Genomic DNA, 23,289 nt, shown 5'->3' on the forward strand with positions numbered 1-23,289 from the left:
TACGTAGGGAAATAATAAAGAAAACAAACATTATGGAGGGAAATATTAAAGAAAACAAACATTATGGAGGGAAATATTCAAGAAAACAAACATTACGGAGGGAAATAATAAAGAAAACAAACATTACGGAGGGAAATATTAAAGAAAACAAACATTACGGAGGGAAATATTAAAGAAAACAAACACTACGGAGGGAAATAATAAAGAAAACAAACATTATGTAGGGAAATATTAAAGAAAACAAACATTATGGAGGGAAATATTAAAGAAAACAAACATTACGGAGGGAAATAATAAAGAAAACAAACATTATGGAGGGAAATATTAAAGAAAACAAACATTATGGAGGGAAATATTAAAGAAAACAAACATTACGGAGGGAAATAATAAAGAAAACAAACATTACGGAGGGAAATAATAAAGAAAACAAACATTACTACGGAGGGAAATATTAAAGAAAACAAACATTATGGAGGGAAATATTAAAGAAAACAAACATTACGGAGGGAAATAATAAAGAAAACAAACATTATGGAGGGAAATATTAAAGAAAACAAACATTATGGAGGGAAATAAGAAAGAAAACAAACATTATGGAGGGAAATATTAAAGAAAACAAACACTACGGAGGGAAATAATAAAGAAAACAAACATTATGGAGGGAAATATTAAAGAAAACAAACATTATGGAGGGAAATATTAAAGAAAACAAACATTATGGAGGGAAATATTAAAGAAAACAAACACTACGGAGGGAAATAATAAAGAAAACAAACATTACGGAGGGAAATAATAAAGAAAACAAACATTATGGAGGGAAATATTGAAGAAAACAAACATTACGGAGGGAAATATTAAAGAAAACAAACATTACGGAGGGAAATAATAAAGAAAACAAACATTATGGAGGGAAATATTAAAGAAAACAAACATTACGTAGGGAAATAATAAAGAAAACAAACATTACGGAGGGAAATATTAAAGAAAACAAACGTTACGGAGGGAAATAATAAAGAAAACAAACATTACGTAGGGAAATAATAAAGAAAACAAACATTATGTAGGGAAATATTAAAGAAAACAAACATTATGGAGGGAAATATTAAAGAAAACAAACATTACGGAGGGAAATAATAAAGAAAACAAACATTACGGAGGGAAATATTAAAGAAAACAAACATTACGGAGGGAAATAATAAAGAAAACAAACATTATGGAGGGAAATATTAAAGAAAACAAACATTACGGAGGGAAATAATAAAGAAAACAAACATTACGGAGGGAAATAATAAAGAAAACAAACATTACGTAGGGAAATAATAAAGAAAACAAACATTATGGAGGGAAATATTAAAGAAAACAAACATTACGGAGGGAAATAATAAAGAAAACAAACATTACGGAGGGAAATAATAAAGAAAACAAACATTACAACGGAGGGAAATATTAAAGAAAACAAACATTATGGAGGGAAATATTAAAGAAAACAAACATTATGGAGGGAAATAATAAAGAAAACAAACATTATGGAGGGAAATATTAAAGAAAACAAACATTACGGAGGGAAATATTAAAGAAAACAAACATTATGGAGGGAAATATTAAAGAAAACAAACATTATGGAGGGAAATATTAAAGAAAACAAACATTACGGAGGGAAATATTAAAGAAAACAAACATTACGGAGGGAAATAAGAAAGAAAACAAACATTACAGAGGGAAATATTAAAGAAAACAAACATTATGGAGGGAAATATTAAAGAAAACAAACATTATGGAGGGAAATAATAAAGAAAACAAACATTACAGAGGGAAATATTAAAGAAAACAAACATTATGGAGGGAAATATTAAAGAAAACAAACATTATGGAGGGAAATAATAAAGAAAACAAACATTACGGAGGGAAATATTAAAGAAAACAAACATTATGGAGGGAAATATTAAAGAAAACAAACATTACGGAGGGAAATATTAAAGAAAACAAACATTACGGAGGGAAATAAGAAAGAAAACAAACATTACAGAGGGAAATATTAAAGAAAACAAACATTATGGAGGGAAATATTAAAGAAAACAAACATTATGGAGGGAAATATTAAAGAAAACAAACATTACGGAGGGAAATAATAAAGAAAACAAACATTACTACGGAGGGAAATATTAAAGAAAACAAACATTATGGGGGGAAATAATAAAGAAAACAAACATTATGGAAGGAAATATTAAAGAAAACAAACATTTTGGAGGGAAATATTAAAGAAAACAAACATTATGGAGGGAAATAATAAAGAAAACAAACATTATGGAGGGAAATATTAAAGAAAACAAACATTATGGAGGGAAATATTAAAGAAAACAAACATTACAGAGGGAAATAATAAAGAAAACAAACATTACGTAGGGAAATAATAAAGAAAACAAACATTACTACGGAGGGAAATATTAAAGAAAACAAACATTATGGAGGGAAATATTAAAGAAAACAAACATTATGGAGGGAAATATTAAAGAAAACAAACATTACGGAGGGAAATAATAAAGAAAACAAACATTACGGAGGGAAATAATAAAGAAAACAAACATTACTACGTAGGGAAATAATAAAGAAAACAAACATTACTACGGAGGGAAATATTAAAGAAAACAAACATTATGGAGGGAAATATTAAAGAAAACAAACATTATGGAGGGAAATATTAAAGAAAACAAACATTATGGAGGGAAATATTAAAGAAAACAAACACTACGGAGGGAAATATTAAAGAAAACAAACATTAACTCACTTTTTGGAATGAAAAGAGAGCATATTATTTTAACGTGGGTTAAAAACAAAAGACACAGTTATAGATATTTATATTAATGCTTGGAGGGTAATCGAAGAGTAAAAGCTGAGGTGGTTTATCTGTTTCTACTGTAACCATGGAAACCAGAGTGAAGTCCTCACCAGCGGCGGGATGTGTTGGAGTAAGCTATCTGAGCGGAGATGTTCCCTCTGTGATCGTGGTTTCCTCCAATCAGGTACCAGGGAATGTCCAGCAGGGATGGCTGAGAGAAGACCTGCTGGAACGTAGTCTGGAAAAGGAAACACATTATTAATAACTTTTATTAATAAACGTACATGATTAAAGTTATTAATACATGTAAATAATGACAGTTATTAATCAAATATTCCACTAAAATACTCTACTAAAACATTCTACTAAAATATTCTCTTAAAACATTCTCCTTAAATATTCCACTAAAATAAAATACTCCACTAAACTTTTCTCTAAAAACATTCTACTAAAACATTCTACTAAATATTATACGAAAAACATTCTACTAAGATATTACACTAAACTAAAATATTTTACTAAAACATTCTACTAAAATAAAATATTGCACTAACATACATTCCACTACAGTATTCTGCTAAAAATATTCTACTAAAATATTCTACTCAAATAAAATAGTATACTAAAATAAAATATTCTACTAAAATAAACTAAAACTGTGTTTCTGAATTAAAGATCCGAACATGTGAAACTAGTTCCATCAGTCCATCGTGGACTGAACAGAACCTTTGTACTGTGACAGATCTGGAGATGGTTTACAGAACAGCACAACACCCGTTTAACCCCCAACAGAACCCCTCAGGTCTCAGGTACTGTTTACACGTCAGACACAAAGAGGAACTCCGTGTGGACAGAGTGGACCAGAACGTCCTGCCAGAAGTCTGTCCATCCACAGTCTGCAGGTCCAACAGGACCAAACAGAACCTCTTGCCAGCTGTAGTTAATGAGACACAAACTGTGACTGGATAATGATTTGAAGACACGTCCCTCCTACTGTGTTGGTTCTGACCTTGAAGCGGGGATCGTCCACATCCTGGACACCACTGAAGTAGAAGTGGTCTCCCAGGCTGAGGACCAAGTCCAGTCCATCTGTCCGGGCAAGCCGGTCCACTTCTGCTGCCACAGCTTGTTCATGAGCGGTGTAGTAGGGAGGGACGGGGACACCGCCCCAGTCCGCCAGAACCACCAACCGCACCGCAGCTGTGGACGACACCAACATCCTCTCAGAGCTGTCACTCATTCCTGATGGACATTTGATGAGCTGTCACTCATTCATGATGGACATGTGAATCAGATATTGATGAGTCAGGATTTTCTTGAAGACCATTGTCTTGTTCTTTTTTAATTTAATTCTGTTGAGCACATTTTTTAATATTTATTTCTGTAATCTGAAGGATAAATATTGTTAATAAATCGGAGGTTAAAACAACAACAGAAGAGCTTAACGACCAAATTCCCTTTGAATTATGACCTTTAACATCACCTGACGTCAGCTTATTAAAATGAATGTAGGTTTGAATGTTTAAATATCAGTCACAGCTGGTTGTGGTTCTGGTTCTGGTTGTGGTTGTGGTTCTGGTTGTGGTTCTGGTTCTGGTTGCACTTCCATCTACAGAGTGACGTGGGCTTATTGAATTTGACTTTTCTTCTGTTTTGAATTCATTTTCATTTCAACGTTTCAAATCTTGTCCAGTCTGGTGGTCTTAAAACTTCCTGAAAACCAACTTTGAAAGTTGTGATTAAATGTTCAGTCAAACAACAAAGTTCCTGGAGTTTTATTTGCACTCCAGCCGTTTGAGAATTTAATCTCTGATTCAGCAACAGAACATGAACTCAGACATCCTGATGTGAAATGATCTTTGATCACATGACCACATCCTGTAGCTCAGGTTAACCCTCGGTTCCCCAGCAGACGGGACAGTACCTGGTTCCTCAGAGTGGATCCGGGTCCAGCTGCTGTTGAAGAGGAGGATGAAGACGAAGATCTCCCGCTGAAGTCTGCCCATGACTCCTCCGATCGCTTCTGCTTCAAAGTGAAACTAACCCCTAAGATGACTTCCTGTTTCAGAGCAGGAAATCAGCTGTTCAGCAGGTCAAAGTGTGACTCACGGAGCACACATGTACGAACACACATGTGCCATTCAACACGCTATCAAAGCGGCAGCGTGGAGAGACTTTAACACACGTCAATAAGTACTCAGTGAAACATAAAGACCTGAAGAAAGTCTTCATTTTCTTTTAACTCTGATTGGTAGTAAGTTTTATGACATATGATGTCATTTAGCTGTTCACTTTTTATTGGACACTTAATTCATAGGTGATAATCTCTGAAGGTATTTGACTTAAAGCTGCAGATTCCTTTGAGATGATTTATTACATGATGTAAAATCAGCACAATAAGAGACAGTCTGTAATGAACTCTTCAAACTGAAGTGACTGTCAGCCTCCTTCACACCGACACCGTCTTTCTAGTTCAGAGCGGTTTGGAGCAGGAAGTGACCATGTTTGGATGAGCTGGGGGAGGAGCCAGCGGTGGATCTGACTCTAACCTGACTGCACCACAGGCCTGTCAATCAAACAGACACGCCCCCAAAAACAGGTCTTCTTGAATCTTCTTTTCTAATGAATGAGGGATTATTTTCAGATGGACCTCCAGAAAACTAATAAGAAGGAGTGACTTTAGCTAACAACACCGAGATAACTGATGGACACATTTTATTCACTTTGGATTTGATGAGAGAAGTTGAATGGGAGTCTATGGAGCCGGAGGCTTTTTGGAGCCGACCTCTAGTGGCACTCGCTGGTATTGCAGCTGAAGACACTTCTGGATCAGAACCATTTTACAGACCTGGAAGAGTCTGTGTTTGAGACATAAAACTCCTGATCCTGATGGTCCTGATGGTCCTGATGGTCCTGACAGAAGTCTCCAGTGAGATGGTAACTCCTGGTTACAACAGTAACCTCTGACACACATCAGGTCGTCTTGGTTACGACACCGTGTTGATCATTGACACTCCGTCACACTACAACAGGTAATGATCTGTTTGAGGATATTCACAAACAATAAATCATAATAATACATTTTACAGCTGAAGCTCCTCATAAATATAGTTCTACACATGAAGCCACACATCACAAGAAAAAAGACGTCTTTATGAAAACACATTTGTCCCAGTTTTTTTTTTTTTTTTTTTTTTTAATGCAGTGAGATCAGAACAGCTTCATTATCTGTATAAAATCAGGCTCTTTCCTGTCATTTCAAAATAAAGTTACTTCAAAGTTTATTACAGTTACAGGACAGATGTGCTGAGTCATGAGGATCTGCTGTCAGGGATCCTCCATAAACTGAGACTCCGCCCACAGATCGCAGACTCCGCCCACAGACCGTCTCAGTCCCACAAACACGATGCTCTAACCTTCATGAGGACACTTGAACCAGAAGGCAGATGAGTGTGGACGCCATGTCTTCACATGTCTTCACGTCTTCATGAACAGACTAACTAGAGCTGAGCTACAAGCGTGTTCCTGTTCTTTAATCACAGCAGATCCATGACCAGACTCTGGCGGTACCGCTCTTCATGAATCGGTCCGACTGGCTCCAGAGCAGAACCTGGCACTGCAATAACTTTTTACAGGTTTGTATAAAAGCAGCTTTTCCAAGGAGCTTTGTGAGTCCAGCTGCCTGGATCAAAGGTTTAGACACCAGGGGGTGCCAGCGCGCTTCATGTGTCCGCGACCCCTGACCCCTCACATCACAGCCGCCTGGCAGCTGGACCTGAGGCAGGAAGTCTCAGTACAGAGGCCTGGATGGAATCACTTTAATATGTTAGACATTCAGAGAGTCTGTTGGAGGAGGAATGTTCAGATCAGAGATCTACTGGAGCCGAGCGGAACCAACCGGGTCGGTACCGTTGGAACGAACAGGCTCACTGCAGCAGCAGAACAGCAATCAGGCACCATGTTGGATTTAAGGTGGACTGGAGGTTTAGTGGGCGTGGTTTACAGGCTGCTCACTACACCTGGGTCAGGTAGAGGAGCTGTCCTTCCACTGCTGAGGTGTCACTACAGTCTGCCTTCATGTCTGGAGTTCCCTCTCAAACAGCTGTGGTGGATTCTTGTCTTCTAGTTATGTTTAATTACTCTATTACATTATCACAGATAATAAAAGATGCTCATATTTCAATTAAATCATTCTTGGACATTTTTAACTTTTCTGGTTCTAATGATTCACCCACTTCATGATCAGTCACTTCATGTTATAATCGTCACGTGTTCTAATCATGTTATAATCATCACGTGTTCTAATCATGTTATAATCATCACGTGTTCTAATCATGTTTTAATCATCATGTGTTCTAATCATGTTATAATCGTCACGTGTTCTAATCATGTTATAATTGTCACGTGTTCTTATGTTATAATCACGTTGTTATAATCATGTTATAATCATGTTATAATCACGTGTTATAATCATGTTATAATCATGTTATAATCACGTGTTATAATCACGTTATAATCATGTTGTAATCACGTGTTATAATCATGTTATCATCACGTGTTATAATCATGTTATCATCACGTGTTATAATCACGTTATAATCATGCTATAATCACGTTACAATGTTATAATCACGTTATGTTATAATCATGCTGTAATCACGTTATAATCATGTTATAATCACGTTATAATCATGTTATGTTATAATCATGTTATAATCACGTTATAATCACGTTATAATCATGTTATAATTACGTTATAATCATCACGTGTTATAATCAAATGTTCTAATCATCACGTTATAATTGTTCTAATCATTAAATTCTAATCATCACGTGTTCTAATCATGTTATAATCATCATGTGTTCTAATCATGTTATAATCGTCACGTGTTCTAATCATGTTATAATCATCACGTGTTCTAATCATGTTGTAATCATGTTAATCGCACAGTGACTGTTCAGTGTTATCTTGATAACAGGGCTGCAGGTGATTGGCAGCCTCGGCTGCTGTCAGCTGAGACTTTAACGTGTGTGAATGAACATGTATGAATCATTACACCCCGTACACATACTACAGTAGAACTCAGTGGGACAGTTTACTGCAGGACATGATGTCTCAGACCTCCGATATCAGGTCCTCACTACAGGCTGATCACATGATCAGGAGGAGGTGATGAAACAGTTCGTGTAGCTCCGCCTTCAAACGCTCCACATTGGCAAAATAAATTACAAGTGTTGATAATCAAAGTGAACAAATGAGTGATTAGACAGGACTTATGCTTTAAATAAGAGCAGACAAACAGGATCCAAGGCCGAGTTAGAAAGGATTAAAAACAACGTTTTCATGTTAAATCTAACCTCTGTCTAACGTGCAAAGAATTAACGGACTGGTTTATCGGAGCAGTGCATCGTGGGTAACGTCAGCAGCAGGTTACGAGCCGAACTCCACCGTCTCCTCTGTGATGGGCTTGAAGTCGTAGTTCCCTCTCCCGTCCATGTGGAGGTAATACTACAGGAGACAGGGACAAGACAAGGTGAGGAGGAGGAGGACAGGAGAGACAACATGGTGAGGAGAGGAGAGGAGGACAGGAGAGACAACGGGGTGAGGAGAGGAGGAGGACAGGAGAGACAACAGGGTGAGGAGAGAAGAGGAGGACAGGAGAGACAACAGGGTGACGAGAGGAGGAGGACAGGAGAGACAACAGGGTGAGGAGAGAAGAGGAGGACAGGAGAGACAACATGGTGAGGAGAGGAGAGGAGGACAGGAGAGACAACATGGTGAGGAGAGGAGAGGAGGACAGGAGAGACAACAGGGTGAGGAGAGAAGAGGAGGACAGGAGAGACAACAGGGTGAGGAGAGGAGGAGGACAGGAGAGACAACAGGGTGAGGAGAGGAGAGGAGGACAGGAGAGACAACATGGAGAGGAGAGGAGGACAGGAGAGACAACGGGGTGAGGAGAGGAGGAGGACAGGAGAGACAACAGGGTGAGGAGAGAAGAGGAGGACAGGAGAGACAACAGGGTGAGGAGAGGAGGAGGACAGGAGAGACAACAGGGTGAGGAGAGGAGAGGAGGACAGGAGAGACAACAGGGTGACGAGAGGAGGAGGACAGGAGAGACAACAGGGTGAGGAGAGAAGAGGAGGACAGGAGAGACAACATGGTGAGGAGAGGAGAGGAGGACAGGAGAGACAACATGGTGAGGAGAGGAGAGGAGGACAGGAGAGACAACAGGGTGAGGAGAGAAGAGGAGGACAGGAGAGACAACAGGGTGAGGAGAGGAGGAGGACAGGAGAGACAACAGGGTGAGGAGAGGAGAGGAGGACAGGAGAGACAACATGGAGAGGAGAGGAGGACAGGAGAGACAACGGGGTGAGGAGAGGAGGAGGACAGGAGAGACAACAGGGTGAGGAGAGAAGAGGAGGACAGGAGAGACAACAGGGTGAGGAGAGGAGGAGGACAGGAGAGACAACAGGGTGAGGAGAGGAGAGGAGGACAGGAGAGACAACAGGGTGAGGAGAGAAGAGGAGGACAGGAGAGACAACAGGGTGAGGAGAGAAGAGGAGGACAGGAGAGACAACAGGGTGAGCAGAGGAGGAGGACAGGAAAGACAACAGGGTGAGAAGAGGAGGAGGACAGGACAGACAACGGGGTGAGGAGAGGAGGAGGACAGGAGAGACAACAGGGTGAGGAGAGGAGGAGGACAGGAGAGACAACGGGGTGAGGAGAGAAGAGGAGGACAGGAGAGACAACAGGGTGAGGAGAGAAGCAGGACAGGAGAGACAACAGGGTGAGGAGAGAAGCAGGACAGGAGAGACAATAGGGTAAGGAGAGGAGAGGAGGACAGGAGAGACAACGGGGTGAGGAGAGGAGGAGGACAGGAGAGACAACGGGGTGAGGAGAGAAGAGGAGGACAGGAGAGACAACAGGGTGAGGAGAGAAGCAGGACAGGAGAGACAATAGGGTAAGGAGAGGAGAGGAGGACAGGAGAGACAACGGGGTGAGGAGAGGAGAGGAGGACAGGAGAGACAACGGGGTGAGGAGAGGAGGACAGGAGAGACAACAGGGTAAGGAGAGGAGAGGAGGACAGGAGAGACAACGGGGTGAGGAGAGGAGGAGGACAGGAGAGACAACAGAGTAAGGAGAGGAGGACAGGAGAGACAACGGGGTGAGGAGAGGAGGAGGAGGACAGGAGAGACAACAGGGTGAGGAGAGGAGGAGGACAGGAGAGACAACGGGGTGAGGAGAGGAGGAGGACAGGAGAGACAACAGGGTGAGGAGAGGAGGAGGACAGGAGAGACAACAGGGTGAGGAGAGAAGAGGAGGACAGGAGAGACAACAGGGTGAGGAGAGGAGGAGGACAGGAGACAACATTTATCATACAGAAGTCGTCTCGTGATTGTTTTGATCAAACAAGATTTCGATGTTATTTGTGGAGTTTTAAATGAGTTTTTTGTGGAAAATTGTGGGAATTAGAAAAAAGTTGAGAAAAAATATATTTTGTTTAATCTACTTGATAAACTAATAAATCTGTAATCACTTCCTGTGATAATAATCCTGCTGCACATCACAAATATTTTAGTTCCAATCTTTTTTATGTATTTATTGAACTTAGAGAACCGTGGAGATAAAAGCTCCAAAAAGTTCCTAAAAGTTCCTAAAAGGTCCTGAAAGTTCCTAAAAGCTCCTAAAAGTTCCTAAAAGCTCCTAAAAGTTCCTAAAAGCTGCGTATGTTTCCAGAACAGACCGTCTGTGACTGGAATATAGAAACAAGGACTACATCAGCTGTCAAAATAAGAGCTTTAGATGCTGTTTAATTCATGTTCATTCAACACATAGACCTGCTGGATGAAACAAACAAAGAGACGTCTCTGACAACTGGACGTGTGGAGAAAACTCATTTAACATCCAGTAATATGGAATCACTTCCTCTGATCACAAACATTTAATCACATCATGTAATTTAATACTTTCTGGTTGTAAATTAGTTATTTTTGTTAATCCTTTCAGCACAGATTCTAATGACGACAGTTTTTTGCAGAAAAATCTTGTGAATTAAAACAAATTACAAGCTTCAGCATATATTGTGGAGTTTGCTTGAATTTCCGTTAAATATTGAGATGACAAAAAGGGACTTCCTGGAGAGACTGAACTTCACTGCTCTGTCCTGTTGCTGCTGATGAATCTCTGATGCAGTGAAGTGTGCAGGACTGACGGACATGGTTCTTACCTCGTGGTGCTTCCACAGGGACTTCCTGTGGGACACTGTGAACAAGGTGATGCCCACCTGTGGACACACAAACACAACCAGGACTGAGCAGCTGTTCTCGGTCCACTTCCTCAAGTCTCCATCTTTTTTAATGTTTCCAAAACATTGAACAGCAGTTGGTTGAACTGTATGAACTGGAGATGACAGCATGTTGCTGACATGTTAACAACCATCAGTGATGACATCTCTTCCTCACCATCTTTGCTAGTTCGGAGCGGTTTGGAGCAGGAAGTGACCATATTTGGACGAGATGGGGGAGGAGCCAGCGGTGGATCTGACTGATCTGATTGGAAACCTGACCTGAAACTACGAACTCTTTTATATCCAGTATGTGGTTCTACCTCACTGGATCTACCTCACTGGTTCTACCTCACTGGTTCTACTTCACTGGTTCTACCTCACTGGATCTACTTCACTGGATCTACCTCACTGGTTCTACCTCACTGGTTCTACTTCACTGGATCTACCTCACTGGTTCTACCTCACTGGATCTACTTCACTGGTTCTACCTCACTGGTTCTACTTCACTGGTTCTACCTCACTAGTTCTACTTCACTGGTTCTACTTCACTGGATCTACTTCACTGGTTCTCTGACACAGTGTTCCACCCAGCTGAGATGTGTCTTTGTGTTGTTGTCTCGTACCCTACAGTGGCTGCAGATGTGCGTGGTGTGTGTGTGTGTGTGTGTGTGTGTGTGTGTGTGTGTAGTGGGTCCGTACCGTCCTACAGTGGCTGTAGATGTAATCCTCCACATCTACACTCACAGCACTCGTACACTCGTCCAGGATGGCGAACTGTGGTTTGTGGTAGAAGAGCCGGGCCATCTGGAAGAACCGGAACACAACCATGAATGAATAAATGAATAAATACATGGGAGAAAGAGAGAGAGAGAGAGAAAGAGATAGAGAGAAAGAGATAGATAGATAGATAGATAGATAGATAGATAGATAGATAGATAGATAGATAGATAGATTGCAGTGGACAGGAATGATCTCCTGTATCTGGAATGATCTCCTGTATCAGGAATGATCTCCTGTATCAGGAATGATCTCCTATATCTGGAATGATCTCCTGTATCAGGAATGAACTCCTGTATCTGGAATGATCTCCTGTATCAGGAATGAACTCCTGTATCAGGAATGATCTCCTGTATCTGGAATGATCTCCTGTATCTGGAATGATCTCCTGTATCAGGAATGATCTCCTGTATCTGGAATGATCTCCTGTATCAGGAATGATCTCCTGTATCTGGAATGATCTCCTGTATCTGGAATGATCTCCTGTATCAGGAATGATCTCCTGTATCTGGAATGATCTCCTGTATCTGGAATGATCTCCTGTATCAGGAATGATCTCCTGTATCAGGAATGATCTCCTGTATCTGGAATGATCTCCTGTATCAGGAATGATCTCCCGTATCAGGAATGATCTCCTGTATCAGGAATGATCTCCTGAATGATCTCCTGTATCTGGAATGATCTCCTGTATCTGGAATGATCTCCTGTATCAGGAATGAACTCCTGTATCAGGAATGATCTCCCGTATCTGGAATGATCTCCTGTATCTGGAATGATCTCCTGTATCAGGAATGATCTCCTGAATGATCTCCTGTATCTGGAATGATCTCCTGTATCTGGAATGATCTCCTGAATGATCTCCTGTATCTGGAATGATCTCCTGTATCTGGAATGAACTCCTGTATCTGGAATGATCTCCCGTATCAGGAATGATCTCCTGTATCTGGAATGATCTCCTGTATCAGGAATGATCTCCTGAATGATCTCCTGTATCTGGAATGATCTCCTGTATCTGGAATGATCTCCTGTATCTGGAATGATCTCCTGAATGATCTCCTGTAACAGGAATGAACTCCTGTATCAGGAATGATCTCCCGTATCTGGAATGATCTCCTGTATCTGGAATGATCTCCTGTATCTGGAATGATCTCCTGTATCAGGAATGATCTCCTGTATAAGGAATGATCTCCTGTATCTGGAATGATCTCCTGAATGATCTCCTGTAACAGGAATGAACTCCTGTATCTGGAATGATCTCCTGTATCTGGAATGAACTCCTGTATCAGGAATGATCTCCTGTATCAGGAATGATCTCCTGAATGATCTCCTGTAACAGGAATGAACTCCTGTATCTGGAATGATCTCCTGTATCTGGAATGATCTCCTGTATATGGAATGAACTCCTGTATCAGGAATGATCTCCTGTATCAGGAATGAACTCCTGTATCTGGAATGATCTCCTGTATCAGGAATGATCTCCTGAATGATCTCCTGTATCTGGAATGATCTCCTGAATGATCTGTATCTGGAATGATCTCCTGTATCAGGAGTGATCTCCTGTATCTGGAATGATCTCTTGTATCTGTCCTTGTGTAGGCAGCTGGAGGACTCTTCTGGAGAACGTCCTCCTCTGTCCCTGCAGCAGGTGGAGAGGGTGGTCAGGATTATCCAATATGGATAATAGTTTCTTCAGCGTCCTCCTCTCCACCTCCTTTTCCAGGCTGTCCAGTTTGCAGCCGATGATGGAGCCGGCCTTCTTAACCAGTTTGTTAAGTCTGTTGGTGTCTCCGGCTCCAATGCTGCTCCCCCAGCAGACTACTAGAAGTACAGTTTACTGGCCACAACAGATGGTAGAACATCTCCAACATCTCGCTGCACACATTGAAGGATCGAAGTTTCCTCAAGAAAAAGTGTCGACTCATCCCCTTCTTGTAGACAGCGTTGATGTTGGTCTTCCAGTTCAGTCTGTTGTCATGGAGACACCAGGTACTTGTACTCCTCCACCATGTCCACCTCCTCTCCCAGAACTCTCAGCGGTTGTGGAGCCATCGTCTTCCTTCTGAAGTCGACCACCATCTCTCTGGTCTTGGCCACGTTCAGGAGGAGGTGATTTCTACCAGCCCACTCCACAAAGTCCTCCACTACTGCCCTGTACTCCTCCTCCCGTCCATCCCTTATACACCGTCCACTGACTCCTCCTCCTGTCCATCCCTTATACACCGTCCACTGCAGTCATCAGAGAACTTCTGCAGATGTCTTGACTCTGAGTTGTTCTGGAAGTCAGTGGTGTAGAAGGTGAACAGGAAGGAGACAGAACAATTCCCTGAGGAGCTCCAGTACCACTGACCACCGTATCAGACAGCACACTGCCCAGACGGACAAACTGTGGTCTGCCTGTCAGGTAGTCAGTGATCCAGGAGATGGTGGACATGTCCACCCCGACTTCCCCCCCACCACCCGCAGCTTCTCACTCAGCAGCAGTGGTTGGATGGTGTTGAATGCACTGGAGAAATCAAAGAAAGTGATTCTCACAGAGTCACCGGTTCCATCCAGGTGAGACTGAGCTCGTTGTAGCAGGTAGATGATGGCGTCGTCCACTCCCACATGAGGCTGGTACGCAAATTGTAGAGGGTCCAGAGAAGATTTCACCAGCGGTCTGAGGTGGGCCAAGACCAGCCTCTCCAGCACCTTCATCACGAGATGTGAGGGCAACCGGTCGGTATTGTTGAGGCCGGATGGAGTCGTCTTCTTCAGTACAGGAACCAGGCAGGACGTCTTCCACAACACCGGGACTTCCTCCTGCTTCAGGCTCAGGTTGAAGAGGTGTTGTAGGACCTCAGCCAGCTGGACGGCGCAGGTCTTCAGGACCCCGGGGCCGATGCCGTCAGGTCTTCAGGACCCTGGGGCTGATGCCTTCAGGTCCTACAGCCTTGCGCTGGTGGAGTCTCTCCAGCTGTCTCCTAACCTGGCCAGTCATCACAGAGAGAGGGGTGTGGGGGAGGGCGGGGGTCAAGGTGTCAATGGAGGAAGAGCCCTTTGAGATTGAGGGCTCTGTGTCCATGCAGCTCACCAGGGGGGACAGAGGAGGGAGGGGGGAAGGCAGCAGAGGTGTTTGGGAGGTGTGGTGTGTGGAGGAGACAGATGAGGGTGGTGAACTAAACCTGTTGAAGAAACAGTTTAGCTCATTGTTCCTCTCCAGGTTCCCCCTGGTTGTTCCTCTCCAGGTTCCCCCTAATTGTTACTCTCCAGGTTCCCCCTAATTGTTCCTCTCCAGGTTCCCCCTGGTTGTTACTCTCCAGGTTCCCCCTGATTGTTCCTCTCCAGGTTCCCCCTGGTTGTCTCTCCCTCCCCTTGAACCCAGTAATCTCCTTCATACCGGTCCACACCTCCCTCACGTTGTTCTGCTGGAGTTTGGCCTCCAGCTTCCTCCTGTAGGAGTCCTTGCACTCCCTCATCTTCTCCTTCAGGTGGCGCTGCACTCTCCTGAGCTCCTCCCTGTCCCCAGACCTGAAGGCTGCTTTCTTCTGATTAAGAAGCACCTTCAGGTCACTGGTGATCCACGGCTTGTTGTTGGGGAAGCAGTGTTCAGTCCGGGATGGTACGGTGGAGTGTTCACAGAATTTGATGTATTCTGTGATACAGTCCGTCCTGCTGTTGATGTCCTCCCCATGTGGTCCACACAGCACATTCCAGTCCGTGGACTCAAAGCAGTCCTGCAGGGCGTCTTTAGCCTCCTGTGTCCACCTCCTCACGGTCCTGGTGGTCACAGGCTGCCTCTGCACCAGGGGGACATACCTGGGAGTCAGCAGGACCAGGTTGTGATCCGACCTACCAAGGGGGGGAAGGGCAGTAGTACTGTATGCATCCATGGCCTTAGCATACAGTAAGTCCAGAGTTTTATTGTTCCGTGTGGGGCAGTTAACATACTGGTGCAAAGTTGGCAGTACTTTATCCAGACTGGTTAAAGTCTCCAGTAACTAACAAAAATGCACCGGGATGCTTAGTCTGAAGTTTAGACACAGTGGAGTAGATGGTGTCCACTGCTGCCTCTACGTCAGCTGATGGAGGAACGTACACAGTGATAACAATGGCGGACGTGAACTCCCTCGGTAAATAATAAGGACGCATCCCCACGGCTAGAAGTTCAATGTCCGGGCTACAGAAACGTTCCTTCACACACATGTGGTCGGGATTACACCACCTCTCGTTCACATAGACTGCAATCCCTCCACCTTTCTTCTTGCAGCTCCGAACAACGTCTCCGTCCGCCCGAACAGTCCTGAAGCCGGGTACGGCCGCGCTGTGGTCCGGGAGATGTGAGTGCAGCCATGTCTCGGTGAAACACATGATGCTGCACTCCCGGTACTCTCTCTGGGTCTTTACCAGCGCCGAGCTCGTCAGTCTTGTTGGCCAACGACCTCACGTTCCCCATTAAAATCTCCGGTACCGATGGTTTATATTTCCTCCTCTTCGCCTTCAGTTTAGCTCCAGCTCTGCGACCCCGACGTCTTCTCCGAAGTTCGTCCGGGATTTCAGGCCTCGCTCCGGGCAGCAGCAGTAGAGGTCTACTCAGCGTGATCAGCTGATCACGAGAGTAAACAATGGCCCCAGTCCACTGTGCGTAGCTCTCCGTTACAAAGAGGGAAAAAAGTAGAAGAGCCACCAGAAAAGAGGAAAAGTTACGGTCCATTGTCTGACCGTCACTTAACAAACGTGAAGAAAAAAAACCAACTCCGAAGAGAGAAGAAAGAAAGAAAAATACTTGAAACAAACACACTCGGGGGAGCTGCTGTAACAGGCTGCCACTAGCACGGCGTCATCTTGATTAACGAGTAAAGAGCTGTGTGTGTGTGTGTGTGTGTGTGTGTGTGTGTGTGTGTGTGTGTGTACATCAGTGGTGTGTCCTTACCGCCATCCTCTGCTTCTCCCCTCCACTGAGGACGTCCATCCAGTCCTGGACCGTGTCCCAGCTACCCTCCCTGTCCAGGATGTGTCCCAGCTGGACGTTGTCAAGGTACTCCTTCAGCACCTGGGACATACAGACATGGGTGAGACAGGAGAGACAAAGAGGCACAACAGCAGTGTGTAGTGTTGTGTACTGGTGTGTAGTGGTGTGAAGTGGTGTGTACCGGTGTGAGTGGTGTGTACTAGCGTGTAGTGGTGTGTACTGGTGGGTAGTGGTGTGTACCGGTGTGAGTGGTGTGTAGTGTTGTGTAGTGGTGTGTAGTGTTGTGTAGTGGTGTGAAGTGGTGTGTACTGTGTGAGTGGTGTGTAGTGTTGTGTAGTGGTGTGTAGTGTTGTGTAGTGGTGTGTAGTGTTGTGTAGTGGTGTGAAGTGGTGTGTACCGGTGTGAGTGGTGTGTAGTGTTGTGTAGTGGTGTGTAGTGTTGTGTAGTGGTGTGAAGTGGTGTGTACTGGTGTGAGTGGTGTGTAGTGGTGTGAAGTGGTGTGTACCGGTGTGTAGTGGTGTGTAGTGTTGTGTACTGGTGGCTGGTGGTGTGAAGTGGTGTGTACCGGTGTGAGTGGTGTGTACTAGTGTGTACTGGTGTGTACTGGTGTCCCACCTGGTCAGAGATGCCCCTCCCCTGCTGGTCCTCCCAGGTGTCAGGGTAGATCACCTGGTCCCTCAGAGAGCCCAGAGTCATGTAGGGTCTCTGAGGAGGAACATGTTTATATTCTCATGTTATCTGGTCATTATGAAGTCGGACACTCTCTGACATGACGTCATGTTCTGTGTTTCAGGAGAACCGAGAACGTCTCACCTGTGGGACGTAGAACAGCTTCCCTCTCTCAGGTTTGGTCAGGTGTCCCCCGAACAGAGGCCACAGCTGGAAGACATGTTCCACCGATTCATGAAGACATGTTTTACTGATTCATGAAGACATGTTCCACCGATACATGACGTCGTGTTCCACCGATACATGACGTCATCGTGTTCTACCCGATACACGACGTCATCGTGTTCTACCCGATACACGACGTCATCGTGTTCCACCGATACATGACGTCGTGTTCCACCGATACATGACGTCATCGTGTTCTACCGATACATGACGTCATCGTGTTCTACCGATACATGACGTCATCGTGTTCCACCGATACATGACGTCATCGTGTTCCACCGATACATGACGTCGTGTTCCACGATACATGACGTCGTGTTCCACCGATACATGACGTCATCGTGTTCTACCGATACATGAAGACATGCTCTACCGATACATGAAGACATGCTCTACCGATACATGAAGACATGCTCTACCGATACATGACGTCATCGTGTTCTACCGATACATGAAGACATGCTCTACCGATACATGAAGACATGTTCTACCGATACATGAAGACATGTTCTACCGATACATGACGTCATCGTGTTCTACCGATACATGACGTCATCGTGTTCTACCGATACATGACGTCATCGTGTTCTACCGATACATGACGTCATCGTGTTCTACCGATACATGAAGACATGTTCTACCGATACATGAAGACATGCTCTACCGATACCTGAAGACATGTTCTGCTGATACATGAAGACGTTCTACCGATACATGACGTCATCGTGTTCTACCAATACATGAAGACATGCTCTACCGATACATGAAGACATGTTCTACTGATACATGAAGACATATTGATGACCTCTGATCAATAATCACCTCTCCGAGCACTCTGAACAGAGAACTCTTTCCACAGCCATTTGGTCCACAAACCAGGACGTTGGTGCCCGACCTCACCTGCAGAGGACAGGGGACAGAGGACAGGGTGAGAAAGACAAGGACACGCGTCTCAAGTCCTGCATATCTGCAGGATGAAATAGTTTTGAGGAGTAACTTCAGGTCATGCTGAGAAGTAAATGAGTGAATGAAGTGTGTTCACCTCAAAGGACAGGTCTCTGATCAGGACATCCCCGTTTGGGGTCGCTAGAGGGGTGTGGTCAAACCTGGAACAAGTGAAAACAGTAACTCAGCTCATGACCGACCAACCAACCAACCAACCTACCTACCAACGGACAAACAAACCAACCAACCGACAAACAAACCTACCTACCTACCTACCAACCAACCAACCGACCGACCGATAAACAAACCCACCCAACCACCCACCGACAAACCAACCAACCAACCAACCGACAAACAAACAAACAAACCAACCAACCGACAAACAAACAAACAAACCAACCAACCAACCAACCGACAAACAAACAAACAAACCAACCAACCAACCGACAAACCAACCAACCGACAAACCCACCCACCAACCGACAAACAAACCAGTGTGTTTCCAGGAGCACAACCAAACCTACTTGATGATGTTGTCTCTGTTGATGACCTGACCTCCTCCTGGTACCAGGACCAGTTTCTCTGCAGGGTCTGACTCTGAGGAAAACAAACAGAAAGGAGTCATTGGTTTGGTTCATCAGGGTTCTGACTTCAGGATGTATTCTGAGACTTCATGGGTCATGTGTACCTTTCTCCTGATGGGTCACCATGGTCCGCTCGTATCGGCCCGAGTTCAGCTCCTTCAGGACCTTCATCAGCTCCGTAATACGAGCTGTGAACCTGTGGAAGACACGTTCAACGGATCAGAACCAGCCGGGTCTGCTATGTTCCGTCTGCATCGGATCAGAACCAGCCGGGTCTGCTGTGTACCGTCTGCATCACCTTCACTGTATTTCCAATCATTCTAATATCACTGTTCTTTCACTGGGATCATTTCTGGTTCTGTTGTCGGACAACGACACAACCAGAACACTTCTTGGTCAACTTTGTCTTTCTGGTTCTGTTCCTGTTGAATGCAGCACAGAGAAGCTGTAACCTTCATGAGGAAGTATTCACAGTTATGGATCATCATCATCGTCACTGAGATCCACACGTTAACGTGACCACTGGTACTTCAACATCAGTGATGTCATCATGGACCTGAAACTGGACCAGAAAAACATCAGATTTTATATCAAACTCTGTAAGATGGCGCCGCGCTAGCGGCAGCCTGTTGCAGCAGCTCCCCCCGAGTGTGTTGTTTATTAGTATTTTTTAAGCCTTTCTTCTCTCTTTGGAGTTGTTTTTTTTCTTTCTCTCGTGTGTTAAGTTAACGGTCAGACAATGGACCGTAATTTTTCCACGGTTCTGGTTGGGGGCACTGTTATTGTTTACTCGCGTGATCAGCTGATCACGCTGAGCAGACCTCTACTGCTGCTGCCCGGAGCGAGGCCTGAGATCCCCGTTGAACTTCGGAGAAGACGTCGAGGTTACAGAGCTGGAGCTAAGATGAAGGCGAAGAGGAGGAAATATAAACCAGCGGTACCGGAGATCTTAATGGGGAACGTGAGGTCGTTGGCCAACAAGACTGACGAGCTCGGCGCGCTGGTAAAGACCCAGAGAGAGTACCGGGAGTGCAGCATCATGTGTTTCACCGAGACATGGCTGCACTCACATCTCCCGGACCACAGTGCTGCTGTACCGGGTTCAGGACTGTTCGGGGGGACGGAGACGTTGTTCGGAGCGGCAAGAAGAAAGGTGGAGGGATTGCAGTCTATGTGAACGAGAGGTGGTGTAATCCCGACCACATGTGTGTGAAGGAACGTTTCTGTAGCCCGGACATTGAACTTCTAGCCGTGGGGATGCGCCCTTATTATTTGCCGAGGGAGTTCACGTCATCGTTGTGTACGTTCCTCCATCAGCTGACGTAGAGGCAGCAGTGGACACCATCCACTCCACTGTGTCCAAACTGCAGACTCAGCATCCCGGTGCATTTTTGTTAGTTACTGGAGACTTTAACCAGTCTGGATAAAGTACTGCCAACTTTGCACCAGTATGTTAACTGCCCCACACGGAACAATAAAACTCTGGACCTCCTGTATGCTAATGCCATGGATGCATACAGTACTACTGCCCTCCCCCCCTTGGTAGATCAGACCACAACCTGGTCCTGCTGACTCCCAAGTATGTTCCCCTGGTGCAGAGGCAGCCTGTAACCACCAGGACTGTGAGGAGGTGGACACAGGAGGCTAAAGACGCCCTGCAGGACTGCTTTGAGTCCACGGACTGGGATGTGCTGTGTGGACCACATGGGGAGGACATCAACAGCAGGACGGACTGTATCACAGAATACATCAAATTCTGTGAACACACCACCGTACCATCCCGGACTGTAAAATGCTTCCCCAACAACAAGCCGTGGATCACCAGTGACCTGATGGTGCTTCTTAATCAGAAGAAAGCAGCCTTCAGGTCTGGGGACAGGGAGGAGCTCAGGAGAGTGCAGCGCCACCTGAAGGAGAAGATGAGGGAGTGCAAGGACTCCTACAGGAGGAAGCTGGAGGCCAAACTCCAGCAGAACAACGTGAGAGAGGTGTGGACCGGTATGAAGGAGATTACTGGGTTCAAGGGGAGGGAGAGACAACCAGGGAGAACCTGGAGAGGAACAACCAGGGGGAACCTGGAGAGGAACAACCAGGGGGAACCTGGAGAGGAACAACCAGGGGGAACCTGGAGAGGAACAACCAGGGGGAACGTGGAGAGGAACAACCAGGGGGGACCTGGAGAGGACCAATGAACTAAACTGTTTCTTCAACAGGTTTAGTTCACCACCCTCATCTGTCTCCTCCACACCTCACACCTCCCAAACACCTCTGCTGCCTCCCCCCCCTCCCCCCTCTGCACCCCCTGGTGAAATGCATAGAGCCCTCAATCTCAAAGGGCTCTTCCTCCATCGACACCTCGACCCCCCCCACACACCCCTTCACCCCCCTCTCTGTGATGATTGGCCAGGTTAGGAGACAGCTGGAGAGAATCCACCAGCGCAAGGCTGCAGGACCTGACGGCATCAGCCCCGTGGTCCTGAAGACCTGACGGCATCAGCCCCGGGGTCCTGAAGACCTGCACCGTCCAGCTGGCTGAGGTCCTACAACACCTCTTCAACCTGAGTCTGAAGCAGGAGGAAGTCCCGGTGCTGTGGAAGACGTCCTGCCTGGTTCCTGTCCCCAAGAAGACGACTCCATCTGGCCTCAACGACTACCGACCGGTTGCCCTCACATCTCATGTGATGAAGGTGCTGGAGAGGCTGGTCTTGGCCCACCTCAGACCGCTGGTGAAATCTTCTCTGGACCCTCTACAATTTGCGTACCAGCCTCATGTGGGAGTGGACGATGCCATCATCTACCTGCTGCAACGAGCTCAGTCTCACCTGGATGGAACCGGTGACTCTGTGAGAATCACTTTCTTTGATTTCTCCAGTGCATTCAACACCATCCAACCACTGCTGCTGAGTGAGAAGCTGCGGGTGGTGGGGGGGTGGTGGGGGTGGACATGTCCACCGTCTCCTGGATCAATGACTACCTGACAGGCAGACCACAGTTTGTCCGTCTGGGCAGTGTGCTGTCTGATACGGTGGTCAGTGGTACTGGAGCTCCTCAGGGAACTGTTCTGTCTCCTTCCTGTTCACCTTCTACACAACTGACTTCCAGAACAACTCAGAGTCAAGACATCTGCAGAAGTTCTCTGATGACTCTGCAGTGGTAGGATGTATAAGGGATGGACGGGAGGATGAGTACAGGACAGTAGTGGAGGACTTTGTGGAGTGGGCTGGTAGAAATCACCTCCTCCTGAACGTGGCCAAGACCAGAGAGATGGTGGTCGACTTCAGGAGGAAGACGACGGCTCCACAACCGCTGAGAGTTCTGGGAGAGGAGGTGGACATGGTGGAGGAGTACAAGTACCTGGTGTCTCCATCGACAACAGACTGAACTGGAAGACCAACATCAACGCTGTCTACAAGAAGGGGATGAGTCGACTCTTTTTCTTGAGGAAACTTCGATCCTTCAATGTGTGCAACAAGATGTTGGAGATGTTCTACCATCTGTTGTGGCCAGTGAACTGTACTTCTCGTAGTCTGCTCGGGGTGGGGGGGGTGGGGGCAGCATTGGAGCCGGAGACACCAACAGACTTAACAAACTGGTTAAGAAGGCCGGCTCCATCATCGGCTACAAACTGGACAGTCTGGAAAAGGAGGTGGAGAGGAGGACGCTGAACAAACTATTGTCCATATTGGATAATCCTGTCCACCCTCTCCACCTGCTGCAGGGACAGAGGAGGACGTTCTCCTAAAGACTCCTCCAGCTGCTGTCATAAGGACAGATACAGGAGATCATTCCTGATACAGGAGATCATTCCAGATACAGGAGATCATTCCTGCCCACTGCAATAAGACTGTACAATAACTCACCTCTGGCAAAATCCATCACAGTACAATAACACTGTTGACTGTGTTTCTTGGTTTGTTGTACATAATATATATAGATATATACTGTACTGTATATATCTATATATACATATATATATGTTGACTGTGTTTCTTGGTTTGTTTGTATATAATATATATA

At 45.2% G+C, this 23,289-nt stretch overlaps 2 protein-coding genes across 4 annotated transcripts in view; both read right to left on the minus strand.

The window, feature by feature from the left end:
- acp5b (acid phosphatase 5b, tartrate resistant) overlaps positions 1-4,869 on the minus strand; it is a 59,979-nt gene extending 55,110 nt beyond the window's left edge. For both annotated transcript variants that reach the window (XM_069151149.1, XM_069151148.1), the window contains exons 1-3: positions 4,761-4,869; positions 3,846-4,036; positions 2,947-3,074 (exon numbers count right to left, since the gene is read on the minus strand). In XM_069151149.1, coding sequence (XP_069007250.1) covers positions 2,947-3,074; positions 3,846-4,036; positions 4,761-4,842 — 401 coding nt within the window. In that variant the 5' untranslated portion in view covers positions 4,843-4,869. The remainder of the gene's footprint in view (positions 1-2,946; positions 3,075-3,845; positions 4,037-4,760) is intronic.
- Positions 4,870-7,908: 3,039 nt separating this feature from the next.
- The window catches only part of abcd3a (ATP-binding cassette, sub-family D (ALD), member 3a), a 29,723-nt gene continuing 14,342 nt past the window's right edge, over positions 7,909-23,289 (minus strand). For both annotated transcript variants that reach the window (XM_069151206.1, XM_069151205.1), the window contains exons 14-23: positions 19,377-19,468; positions 19,213-19,285; positions 18,786-18,849; positions 18,566-18,643; positions 17,663-17,728; positions 17,465-17,554; positions 16,811-16,930; positions 11,824-11,928; positions 11,065-11,121; positions 7,909-8,345 (exon numbers count right to left, since the gene is read on the minus strand). In XM_069151206.1, the coding sequence (XP_069007307.1) occupies positions 8,268-8,345; positions 11,065-11,121; positions 11,824-11,928; positions 16,811-16,930; positions 17,465-17,554; positions 17,663-17,728; positions 18,566-18,643; positions 18,786-18,849; positions 19,213-19,285; positions 19,377-19,468 (823 nt within the window). In that variant the 3' untranslated portion in view covers positions 7,909-8,267. The remainder of the gene's footprint in view (positions 8,346-11,064; positions 11,122-11,823; positions 11,929-16,810; positions 16,931-17,464; positions 17,555-17,662; positions 17,729-18,565; positions 18,644-18,785; positions 18,850-19,212; positions 19,286-19,376; positions 19,469-23,289) is intronic.

Source organism: Embiotoca jacksoni, unplaced genomic scaffold (assembly GCF_022577435.1).
Source record: "Embiotoca jacksoni isolate LCO1_2020_lvr unplaced genomic scaffold, fEmbJac1.0.p SCAF_17, whole genome shotgun sequence".
Taxonomy (NCBI): domain Eukaryota; kingdom Metazoa; phylum Chordata; class Actinopteri; family Embiotocidae; genus Embiotoca; species Embiotoca jacksoni.